The following is a 13,439-nucleotide window of genomic DNA, read 5'->3' as shown; positions in this document are numbered from 1 at the left end:
GGGGCAGTTTACAGTTCTGTGTTTTGTTGCAAGTGTAGAGGTACATCATGCACTACGGTTTCCATCTGCGCTGTTATTTGATTTGAGCCGTTTTCATGGTGCCTCAAGACATGAAAACTCCAGGGTGCTTTTGTGCAATACAAAAAAATAACAAGTCAATTCACTTTTCACACAGTAAAAAAATCTCTGATAAACACTGATTTCTAGCTACCTACAAAAAGACAGATCATTTAAAAAAAAGTTTTACCTAAAAATGGAGAATTGAGGGTTTGAATTTATGGGTTATTCACTTTTTTCTACATTTAAGTAGGGTTGAGAAACAGAGCCTGTCAAGCCTTCACTAAGCATAAACTGCTAAAATTAGACATCATCCAGGTACTTTTTGCTTCCTTTGTCTCTCTCATACACAGATACACACTGGGCACATACAGTACAGCCCCTGAATGATGAAATCCAGTGCAATGTGATGGCAGACTAAAAAGTCCCCCAGCTGGCCCCTGTGTCACATGGCACGGCCTCAATGAACAATTACTCTGCTCCAGATGTTCTGCCCCAATGACTTATATGAAGCACAGTTTTTAGTGGAATGGCCGTCCAGAAAAATTATCCATACCCCAAAATCCATTGTAACTTAATTAGAAAAGCAGCATATGGCAGCTATATTTCAGAGATGCAGTCTACTAAAAACTTAATCTTTGCTCATCTTATACTCACAAATGCAATGTCAGTGTAGTCAACGTAAGACAACACATTATTCAAATTCTTTGTTGTATTATATATTTAAGGAAGGCAAGTTTATTTATCCGTTAAGTGCTCACGGCTATAATGTTCTGCCGCCCGGCTGTACAGAATTCCGGGGGAGAACCCTGTGTAGTACTGACCAAATACAATGATTCCAGAAGTATTCTTTGGATGTTTTTCAACCCTGGCCCTCATGAACCCCCAACATTCCAGGTTTAGGTTTCAACCAGAAACTACATTTTAGTTTTAAATATCTATTGTTTTGTATCCCAGTGCACATACGAATCGATTACAGATAGAAACTGAACTACGTTGTTTAATATAGTGTCTACGTTTATTATTTGAGGACCCACATTGAAAGCCTCTGTGTTAGACCTATAGCTAACTTTTAAGTGCTGCGTGAACTTCAAAGAAAGGTTTTATATGAGACAATAAAGCTGCAGAATAACATCATTCAAGCATAATACCATTTGATGTTTTATACCCCTGTTGGCATTAAATATACTAGAACATTAGAGGACAAGAATCTGCAGGAACAGAGGTAGATTTGCTTCACAAAACATTTTTTTGAATAAAGTATAATCCTTTATGCACCTACTACTGTAGGTGTAAAATAAAACTATATATAACTTCATCTATTAAGTACTGATGTGAAAGATTCTTTGTCATTTGTACTTCTAGCAACTCGTTTTTTGTTTTTTTTCTGATACAGTAAACCTCTCTTGAGCTTTGCAATAATTTAATCTGACATCCGCCAATTACCAGGATCATCTGTTCTAGTTTAATTTAGTGCAGAGAGTCCACCAAAGAAGAAGATATTGATTAGAACCAGAGACTGTGCAAAGAAAATACATGGCACTTTGAAAGTCTTTCCTTCTCCTCTTACACAAGGGTTTGAAAAATTAGTCATTGAATACCATTAAATGAAATATTGATTTATTACCCTGAAACAACTGTGGTAAACTCATTACAAGATATGGAAAAAAATGAACAAATATTGCAGAATTTATTATAGCATCCACAGTCAAATAATTTCAAAGTTTTGTATAGTATATTGTAGTAAGAAACAATGTAGGCACTCTTTTGAGCCAAAATATGTTTTGATTTATTAGTATTGTTACATGAACTTTATTTATAAAAAAATTGGGCAACAAACCTATCCATTCTTTCAAACACCTGTTACCAACGGCAACTATGTATTCATTAAATTGTATTTTGAGATGCACAAAGCAGAACTTAGAACCAGAACTTCAGCATATTCCACTGAAGCAAAGCACAAATAACATGATATCAAAATAAAACAGGTCATCAGTCTTACCAAATTTCAAATGAAAGGAAAGTAACCCTCCAAACTACTTACATCTTAACTATACATGAACTAATCATTAACATGAATTGAACAACATTTGTTATCATGTTAGTAAGCTAGTTGTTAACAGGCATTATATGAAGTATGACCAATGATCTCTCTAAACACATCTCTTTGCAATTAGCCTCTGATATCGCCCATCTGTCTGGAGACTCTGATTGCGTATGCATGAGATGCCAACTCATTTTTGCCTCGCCATGCACAATGTAAACTGGCAATTACTGCTGCGACATCTCACTCGGCTGCTGTTCAGGACCCTTGCTCAGCAGAAGCATCTTGAATGGCAGACCAGGAGCCAATAACACAACTCAGCTGCCCGGCTCTAAGGAGATTCTGACTGACCAGCTGAGCACATGCCTCCTTCTTGAGTTGTACAGTTCTGTTGGTGCTTTTGATATTTACACAGGCTCAAAAGTGGTTTTGTTTCAATTTTAGAGGAGATTATGCTTTAAAATTACCGTCAACACACTCTTATTCAAAGATTTGGTATTGGTTCTAAGTGTTAGGTGCCAGTTTATTACCCCATAGAAGTCCTTGCCAAACCGTTAACATCCTTTATCAGCAATGTTAACAAATATTGCTGAGTATCCTACAGTAGTACACTCATGATATGGCACAATAGAATGTGTATTACAGTAGTTCCTAACATTGTAATGTCATTTGTATGTCAATGCAAATGTTATCACTATGGTAAGAGCATTACCATTCTAGCTTCCCCTATGCTACCCCTTAGTATTTTGCATTATCAGTGCCACTACATTGCCATTGAAAAATATTTACTGAAGGTCATCAACTTTCCAGTGGATTCCATGTCTCCCACCCTAAGTCATCTGCCTTCAATCCAAGTTTATTTTCTGGGGCATACTGTATTAGTTGGTGCCTATGAGTCTAAGGTTCTGGAATCCCAATGCAATATATGTGAAACTAGTTTCAGAGCAACATTCCATGTTGCATACACAGTGACTGCCTTAGCAGTGAGGTTGAATGCATACTAAACTTAATAGGCGATCTTTTGCCAACTTGTAACATAAGCTTTACACATTTTGTATTTTTTATTTTTTTTATTTCATAAGCCCTAGGCAGTAAAACAGTACTAGTACCCATAAAACGCGCAATACACAAAGCTGTCAAAACTGACCTTCAGAATGCTCACAATAAAATAAAAAACAACACTATGGCCTGGATTTAAAAAAAATTAAAGTTAAAAACAAATTTCCTCTTCACATAAGTTAAATATACCAGTTTAGGGAACATGCAATATTAAAATAAATGTAATTTCAGAGGAAAAGAAAAATATTAAACAGGTATGATTACAGTATCATTTTTTGACCTTACAAAATAAAATATGCCAAACCTATTCATTACAGCACAGTGGAAAATGGGGCCCTATATATCCGCCATAATTGTTTTAGTTTCTTAATTTTAACTCACTTGAATAAAGGTGCTCTGAAGCTATGGGGCCATAATTAAAATGCCAAACATCATGTACAGTAACAGAGGCATCGATATAGGCATTTCTCAAAATTGAATTCTGTCTGCTTTGCAATCATATTTAAATGTCAACTGGGCTTGTGTAAAAAAAAAAAAAAAAAAACGCAGGCAGATACTGTATTCCGACAACACATAACCAGGAATACCTGCAATACAGTAATGTTGCCTTCAATTTAAAAAATAATTTTGTGTGTACTGTATTATGTTGTGAATCAATAACCACCTTTATACTGTTTGTTTAAGCTCAGCACAACACAAACATTAGCAATGTGCATCCCTTGGCATGGCACTAAATACAAAATGTACTGTGAAAAAGGTGGTTACCTCAAGCTGAATCCATCATACACTGTATGGACATTTAAAAATGAAAGTGTGAGATAAAGAGGCTCCTCTATATATTACGAGATTCTGATGCTATCAATAACTTGAGATCAAGAACCTTGTAGCCAAATTTCTCTCAACTGGATTACTGGTATTGTAGATATATGTTAGAATGTGGCATAAAAATAGCACCCTTCACCATAGCCCTTTTGCCAGAGATAAGCATTCAGCAGGCAATAATAGGCACCACAGCAATGTGTGATTTTTGTTTCAGCTTTTCTTTTTGGAAAGCTTACACAAGTGTTGTCAGGGGAAATCAACCACTACAACAGATGCTAAAACATTTTATTGCCACCTGCATGCAGGTTCAGAGCACGATGAGCTCATTGAAAGAAAATGGCAGTAGGCGTCAGTAAGTTGAGACTTCAGATTCACTTTGAGATGCAGTAGACATGTAAGGACTGGTGTTAGGCTTATTAAAGGGAAACTTAATAGGAGTCTGAAAACTCTAGATGGTTGCATTAATGTACTTGTGTTTAGATGTACTGGATGTTAATAGATGTTAATAGTACTGGATGCCTGCTGGATTTTTACTCTCTACAGTATATGCTGACTTATACAAGCTATATGACTCGTGCGGGCAACTCCAGTTCTCAGTGATTTTTTTTTTCATACCAAGTAAACAATTAGAGAAAGCAGCCAACTAACTTCAAAACACCCACTTTGAAGGAGATTTCATGTTATTTGTCAGAAATGCAATTTCCCAAATGTGGTCCACCTTGTAATAACACCTCATTGGCAATGAAATATGCCACTGAGAGCATCGTAAGCAAATACCTTGTGCAATATTTTATACAACAGTGTTATTTTAATGTTTTGTTCTGTACTTTCCAAGCTTTCACCTTTACCTTTTTATTCAGAAGTTACACAAAAAAATGATATAAAAAAGGGGGAACATTAACCTGAAGTGACCCTGTCTTTTGTCTTACTGTTTATTTCTGTACATTTTCTTTGTCACTGATTTATGACAAAAACCAACTAGATAACAGACAGTGATAGGAAACTGCTCTGGATGGAATAAAACCAGAGCCAAGCCTCATCCACAATCCAAACTGATATGACCTGAGCTAGCCTGAGCTTCAGCCCAAAACAGTACCTCACACAATGGTTTCTGATTCAGCACTTGCCCTTTAGAATGTATTATTTGCCTTGCAAATCAGAATCTCCTAAATTAGATTTTTTTGGACACAAAGGACGTACTAATAAAGGCTGTTTACCAGGCGTTTCAACTTTAGACGTGGGTGAGTTTCGCACATGCGTGTCTGGCTAAAAGGGCTTCAACGAAACTTCAACCAGTGTTTAGCAAATTCTACTGTATTTTGGTCAACAGAGTCTAAAATATAGAGTAGACTTACAGCAAGCATGTGCAGAGATAAACATGCTTTAAGAAGAAGCAACTAAGAATAACCACAGGATTTAAGTGCAGCAACATTTTTTTTCAACATGCCTAACAGATTGAATACGGCCCAAAATGTTCCAATCATTGTTTTTTTTTTTTATTATTTGAAATCCTCACAAAATGTGAGCTGTAATTGTCCATAGCTCCGTGATGTCATCAGCAGGATGAATTTTACAACAAAGGCACTGCAAGCCATCACTCTGAAATGAAACATGACAGCTATGAAGACCATTACATTACAAAAAGGCAACTGTCTGCTTGCAATGCTGCTTCTTGTTTACCCCCAATGCCTTAATGCTTTAGTATTATAAAACAGTGCAGCAATGGTAAGGAATGAAAAAACAAAAAAATAAAATGCGTTGTCAACTTTATGTACTATTAATTTCATGAATAAATAAAACAACGTTTAACTTGAACTGCTATTTGGCATCCTTTGTTTTGTAGTTAATTCACTGGGGTAAAGCAAGTCCTGCACAGCTTATTCTTTACTCCTGGGATATTTTTCTACTATAACGTGTTACATATTGTAAGGTCTTGCTGTAAAATAAAGGCACACACACAGGGGCCATGGCCAAATATTTAAATTAAGCGAATATCCGAACATGAAAATCCTGTGTTCGTCCCAGCACTAATTATTATCATCATCCAAAAAACAACCCAGCGTAAAAACCCTGTTTTCCTATTTCTGGATCCGGCATTGTTGTTAAATTGTTTGAACCAACTGCTAAATCACAATGGAGTCAGTTTATTACTCACCTTACTGCATTTACAATTATCGATTCATTGACAACCCTAATAACGGGTAATCATTTTAGTAAAAAGGAATAAGGAATAATCATGTATGTATTAAGAAGCACATATTCTCTAACCATTAAAAAAGTAAGAGAACTCTCTGACAACGTATAGCTGCTGGGAACTTGTTAATAGAAAGTTACGGGGGGGTAGGGGGTAGCTAAACCAGCAAGTCATCTGGTTCCAATGTGGTGCTTAATGGTGTGGATTACAAGGACACATTACACAAGAACTCGGTCTGACCTCTGATTTACCTCTCCTTGGAAACTGAAAGCAGAGCACCAGGACAGGCCTAAACAAAGCCCTGGCAGTATTTACGCTCAAATGTTCAGAGAAGGTTTTCTTTTGTTGTTTTTCCCAAAAATGAAACCTTCTTTTTCCCAGAAACCATCACAAATATTTTTAACTGTCGTCATCCTAAAACGTTTAAAACTTTCCACTACTCCGCTGTGCACAAAGCTGGCTTCTGAGGATTTTTTTTATGTTGCGCAACTGTAAATACGCTGCCCAAAATAACTAATGTGTGCTATAACTGTTATAAATCCCCAAATCCTGTGTAACACCCCTTTATAGATTCCTTTTATATTAAAATGGACATCAAATGATGGGAATATGCCTTACAGTTTATCCTGGAAAAACAGGCCCAATTGTCCAACTTCCTTATTTGACCATCCCCCATACTTCAATATGGTGTGTGATCATGTGACAGAAATACAATGATTCTTGGTTGTAAATCACCCTCCAGACCTGTGAGGGCGCTAAGCAGCGAGAACAGAGTTCTTCGGACAGGCTGGCCTGACAGTTATTTCCCAGGGTTCAAGGGAAGTTGGCCAGCCAGGAAGGGGGCGAGACTCCGTTGCAATAATGCATTGACCCGGAAGGGAAACGACGTGGCAGTCGCAGATTGGAGAGGCGGTTCGACTCGTTTACCAAGGGGTCATTTGTAACAGCATAAAAGGGGATGGAGCATCGTAATCTGTTCCTTCGTTTTGGTTTGTGTAAATAAACTGAGAAGGACTGTGAGAAACCCCGTTCCTAATCATAAAAAGTACCGTGAGTGTTTTGTTTGTTTTGTCTTGTAATTGTCTTGTCTTGTCTTGCACATTACCAGACAGCTAGCACAGTTCTGGAGCTATCGCCTAGGGCTAGCACTAAACCGGAATGGCACTTCACCCACAGTCACTAAATAACCTGTATCACCCACCTCGAGCGCTACTGCACGCACCCAGGACTGGTGACCGTGTATGTATTATTGTGGGTCAGTTATTGTGGTTATTAGTTGGGACTGCAATCCTGTTATTGTTTACCCCGTGCAGTACAGATTGTTGTGTATTGCCGGGGGATTATTGTTTAGGTCACCCGCCCGACCTGGAATAAAAATAAAGTTCACTGTTCCAAACTGGATTATAAGTTTAATTACCGCACTGCATCACTCCTGCACCTGTTCCCACTCAGACACATTGTCACAGATCACCACTGACATTAACAGTGACTTTAGCTCACCACATATCTATGAGTGCTGAAACAGTTATTAATCATTACAAAGAACAGATATAATGGGATAATAAACATATCTTGCTAAGTCACTCAGTGCCCCAGGGTAGTATCTAATGGTTTCTTGAATTACAGTACTTAAGCTGCTACAATTTCAACTGTTGCACACATTCTCTTCATTAAAACCGTCCTTTCTGAACTAAGTTTATGTCCTCTAGTTTTTTTTAATGTGACTTGACCTCATGTCTACCGTTTATTTTAACCCGTCTTCTTGGCTACTCTTAGAAACATCAGTTTTTATGTGGCACATGATTTTATTTATTCTAGCCGTTTCCAGTGAAACTGCATGGAAATTCCCACTACTGGACATTCCAATTCTGAAATTACTCATACGTGGTTCTTGTCCTCCTTGTTGATATCTGTACTTTGCATGTTTAATTGTATCTATTAAATTTGCTTATTGAGGTGAAATCTACTTTCATCAGGTTACAAGCCTACAACACATCAACTATCTAGATGCAAAAAAAAAAATACAATTTCAAGCAAGAATCTCAAAGCTCACAGCCTCAACTGAGAAAAAAAAAGAAAAACAATTGCAAACACTAAAAATCTTACCTGTAATATCTGGACTGCAAGTATGTGGAGCACACAGCTTTGGAGACATGACTGGCCGAGCCAAAGTCTATCACCTTCACCCTGTACGGCTGCCTGGCTGGGTCCACCAGCATGATGTTCTCAGGCTTGAGGTCTGCGTGGATGAGCCCCAGGCTCTTGAGCTTCATGAGGGCCGTGGCCACCTGCTGCAGGATGGGTCGGATGTACTTGAGGGGGAGGGGACTGAACTTGTTGTGCTTCAGGAAGTCGTAGAGGTTCTGCTCCAGCATCTCAAAGACCAAGCAGGTGTGGTTCTTGTGCTGGAAGCACTCGTAGGCCCGGACAAAGTTGTAGTCGTCCGCGCTTTCAGTGCTCAGCCTGGCCAGGATGCTGACTTCGATCTGCCCTTGCCGGGCGTAAGAAGGGTGGTTTTTCAGGATCTTGATGGCCACAATCTCGTTGGTTCCCCTCTTCCAACATTTTACCACCTGCCCAAAGGTCCCCCGGCCAAGGAACTCCAAGACTTCGTAGGTGTTGGTCATTGAGCAGACAACCTCATGCTGGACCAGCTGGTAATCCCCCTCGCTGTTGGAGCCACTGTTTTTGGAGGTTGCTGTGGAGCTGGTGGCCGTGGCAACAGTGGCCCCGCTGATGGTGTTCTGTGTCATTGGCGGATGCTCTTCGATGATCTGGACGCTGCTGTTGTTCTCGATCTCCTCACTCTTGCGTTTACGCCCGCACTTCTGGTACGTGTCCAGAAGGCTCACTGTACTGCGGCGCATCAGGTTGTGACAGGTAATGCCCAGCAGCTGCCCGGCTGCTCCGGAAGTGCTGCTGGCTGAAGCTACCACAATGTGCCCGGTGCTGGCTGGGAAGATAAGCGCTTGCTCGTAGGGAAGGGTGGAGGTGTTAATGGCCACCTGGGTGGCTTGTATGTTCTTGCTGCTCAGGCTGTACACTTTGTTATGAGTGCCGTACCCTGTCATATCCCAGTCAGAACTTGGCTCCACCTTTAGCTTCTTTACACTAAAGAAGGCACTTGACTGGAGAGTGTGCGGCGGAAATACTTGCACTTGCGAGGCCATACCTGCAGGGAAACACAAAGTGCAGAAAGAATCGTGAGAAGTGAAACACTGGGTAATCATTCACTTACTTAAATAAGAGCACACAGTTCATGCCAGTTCAACAAACCCTTCATTTATTGTACTTTGTCATTCTTTTTTTTGTAATTAATAGGTGCTTCTGGACTATTTATTAATTCCCTCTTTTTATTAAACGTTTTATTAGCTTGGGGGTGTATGCTGTTTCGTGATTGAACATCCATCTCTCTCTCTCTCTCTCTCTCTCTCTCTCTCTCTCTCAGACCTCAGACCTCAGATCTAGATTTTTTACTTGTCCCATTGCAGCTTAAAGGTTGATTACTACCCAGTTTGTTAAAATGTTACCATTTGAAGCAGTGTTGATGTATAAATCAATAAATAAAGCAAGCACAACTCAATAGTGAACACATCCATCACGGCTGAAGTAGATGTATTATAAAGCTGCACTGAAATGTAATTCTGATATAAATTACAGAACCAAAACTACTTGGATCATTAAAATGTCAAGTCATTATTTTTGTTTCATTTTGTATTTTGTATTCATTTCCAGAAAGCTTTTGACAAAGTCCTGCATAAAAGATTAATTCTCAAACTGAACGCAGTAGGGATTCAAGGAAATGCATGCACATGGATTAGGGAGTGGTTAACATGTAGAAAACAGAAAGTACTGATTAGAGGAGAAACCTCAAAATGGAGCGAGATAACCAGTGGTGTACCACAGGGATCAGTATTAGGTCCTCTGCTATTCCTAATCTACATTAATGATTTAGATTCTGGTATATTAAGCAAACTTGTTAAATTTGCAGATGACATAAAAATAGGAGTGGCAAACACTGTTGCAGCAACAAAGGCCATTCAAAATGATCTAGACAGCATTCAGAACTGGGCAGACACAGACATTTAATACAGAAAAGTGTAAGGTACTGCACGCAGGCAATAAAAATGTGGATTATAAATATCATATGGGAGATACTGAAATTGAAGAAGGAATCTATGAAAAAGACCTAGGAGTTTATGTTGACTCAGAAATGTCTTCATCTAGACAATGTGGGGAAGCTATAAAAAAAAGGCCAGCAAGATGCTCGGATATATTGAGAAAAGTGTTGAATTTAAATCAAGGGAAGTAATGTTAAAACTTTGCAATGCATTAGTAAGACCTCATCTGGAATATTGTGTTATGTATATATATATATATATATATATATATATATATATATATATATATATATATATATATCTCACATGAAAATAGAAAAAATAAGGAATACTGCATAATAAGAAAAGCGTGTCTTCTGTGCCTTGGCATAGGGGTAAATACATTTCATGCTTGTGATAAACCCTTGCACCAAAAACAAATGCATGATTTTGCACCAAATAATCAGTCAGCCTCAGGGAACATCACCACAAAATAAACTGTGCTTCAACCAACACTGAACTAAAAATAGTACTTTTCAACTGCAGTGCTGTTACAGCTATTCTTCCACCTGCAGTGCACCTCTACAGAAGAGTGGGTGTCTTTTTTTAACAGGCTGTATGATGGGGTACCAGGGTTATCTTACACCTGAGAAATGTTATTTTTAGGAACCTCTGCTTCAGAAGAATTATATATTCTGCTAAAATGTTGCATCTTTATTATAAAAGTGTCCTAAAAGGCACAACAGGTTCAACACAGAAGCTTGCATGTGTCGTTTGGTTTTTAGCATGACTTAACACTTAATGCTTCTAGGTGGGGTTGATAATCTAGCTCTCATGCACTTCCTATGTGTCATATTTAGTTAGTTTAAAAATACCTAAATTCTATAATGTAATCCGGCAAAACACCAAGACATGTCTACTGGCCAATTAAATGAGAGCCAGTCACTGTAATCACTTAAGTTATTAGGCTTGATGTCACTCGAAAGGATTATTTTTTCCTTTGCTGGTAAGATATGCTAAAAATAAATTAAGCACTGGCACTTCGTACAGTATTTAAGATGTGTATGTGTTGAAACCTTCTATGGAAAAAAAAAAAAAAAAAGTTTATAGGTTTTTTTCATTAGGTATAAATATTAAATGGCAAAGATATTTTATGTTCAATATAAGGCACACTAAAGTGTTTAATGTCTTGAATGTACAATTTCGTACTGTAAGGGTGGTGGGACTTGTATAGTTTGTATAATTTGTCATCTGTATTTGGCTGGAAAGGCATGTCAGAGACACAGAAAGTAGCCTACCATTAAAACTAACCGGAATGTCAAGAAGGTCTGCAGATGTTCAACTAATTGGTGCAAATACTGTAACCGGTCTTCTTATTTATAGGCAGGATCAAATGGTCTGGAAGGTAACTCAATAACTGTGAGATGCGTCTTTGATTTCATGCTATAAAGGTATAATGAAAATCTCTGACAATACTCCTTGACTCCACACCAATGAAGCCTGCCAGGGTTTACTTCAAGGATCACAGTTTTCAGACAGAAATCCAATTTGATGGAACACTTTGTCCTAACTGTCCTAACTTGGATGAAAACAAAGATCACAGGCCATGTCCACTACATATCACTTACTATTTAGAGTTTGGTTTGAAAATGAAACATTTCGCTCCTCCAGATTAAAAGGCCTAGTATTAAACTGTAATGGTGGCATTATCCTGAAAGTTTCTTTAAAGAAGAAGAAGTACACAATAACAAAACAAACCAGTTTTGAAAATATATACATATATACATACACCGCCACTGTATCCCCATCACCAGGGATATGCATCCCACATAGGGGATAATAACTAGAAATGGTGAGCTTTTTAAATTGGTAAATTCATTTGATTTAAATTCATATGAATTGGTGGCCATCATTTTTGAAGTATAATTGATTTATTAATCCAAAGTGAAACACAACCCTGTGTTCCCAGAGTCGGCACCACTTCCTATGGAAGTTTTCCATCACCCTTTAGAATGAACTAATTTTGCTTCATAAAGTCGAATGAAAGCTTCTGAATAATGTTACGTTAACATATTAACGCTTTGTGCTTAACAAAAAACTGACAAAAAATGTAAGAATGTGACATTTCAAAATCTTACGTGAAATACTGTACTACTATTACGGCTTTCGGTAGGTCTTTGCAATATCATTTTGTAGTTTCTTTGATTATGTAAAAGATCTAAATTACATTCCTATAGTTTTTATTTTTAAATGATGTCTCAATCCTAAAATGATAGGTGATGTTAAACTTTTGTCCTTAGCTGTAGTTTGCTTGCTAACTGATTTCAGCGATATAATAATGCATGCATCTCAGACAGAATGCTGCCATGTGAGGAAATCGACTAACAAATGCCACTTGGTAAATCAGCCAGCGGAAATGATTCATTACTGGATTGATCTGAGCACGTCTAGACACAACATAAGCTCATGTCATGAACTCTTTTTAACAAGGATATAAAGGTCAAACCCTTTGCAGCACAAAAGAAAAAGACATCACAATTCAAACCATGATTGAAAAGAATTCTTAATTGGTAAGGATTAACGTAATCCCTTTATTTACATATTAATTAATTAAAAAAGCAAAAGTGTTGCGATTTTTATTTGGATTCGTTAAAGACATCAGTGAACGTGTAACTATTTTACACACTCTATTCCCACCACCTACTGTGCATGATGGGTAATAATCATGCTTTTAAAACACAACTGTGTATGATAATCTCGTGCCTTCAATGCGTATTGATTGTGTATTATTATACTGGTAGTGTGAATGTGGTGCTCCAAAACTGTGTTAGGAAAGAATTTGCAGCTGAGGAATAATTGCAATTGTATCACTGTTACTCAAACAATCTTTATGGTATTTCTATACAACATATTTATATCTCTGGAAATTATAACAAATTCAATTAAAAACATAAACTGTAACAAACAAATTTTTTTCCACAATTTTTTTGTCTGTTCTAAACCAACTCCATAGAGTGGGTGGTTGTTTTTCAGGCAAACGTGTCGACAACTGGCTTCATAAGTGTGACTATAAAAACTGAATGGAACTCCTACTTCTCTAGTGAACCCAACGGACTAGTCTTTCAAACTGAGGAATTTCTGCTACAATAAAAACAGCAAGAAT

General features: G+C 37.7%; 1 protein-coding gene across 4 annotated transcripts in view; it reads right to left on the bottom strand.

Moving 5' to 3' along the window:
- Positions 1-13,439, bottom strand: part of LOC117414644 (homeodomain-interacting protein kinase 2-like) — an 81,044-nt gene that overhangs the window by 51,940 nt on the left and 15,665 nt on the right. For all 4 annotated transcript variants that reach the window (XM_034024403.3, XM_034024404.3, XM_034024401.3 and 1 more), the window contains exon 2: positions 8,283-9,348. In XM_034024403.3, the coding sequence (XP_033880294.2) occupies positions 8,283-9,348 (1,066 nt within the window). The remainder of the gene's footprint in view (positions 1-8,282; positions 9,349-13,439) is intronic.

Source organism: Acipenser ruthenus, chromosome 7 (assembly GCF_902713425.1).
Source record: "Acipenser ruthenus chromosome 7, fAciRut3.2 maternal haplotype, whole genome shotgun sequence".
NCBI classification, from domain to species: domain Eukaryota; kingdom Metazoa; phylum Chordata; class Actinopteri; order Acipenseriformes; family Acipenseridae; genus Acipenser; species Acipenser ruthenus.
Note: the sequence above shows the minus strand (reverse complement) of the source record. Positions and strands in the feature narration are given on the sequence as shown.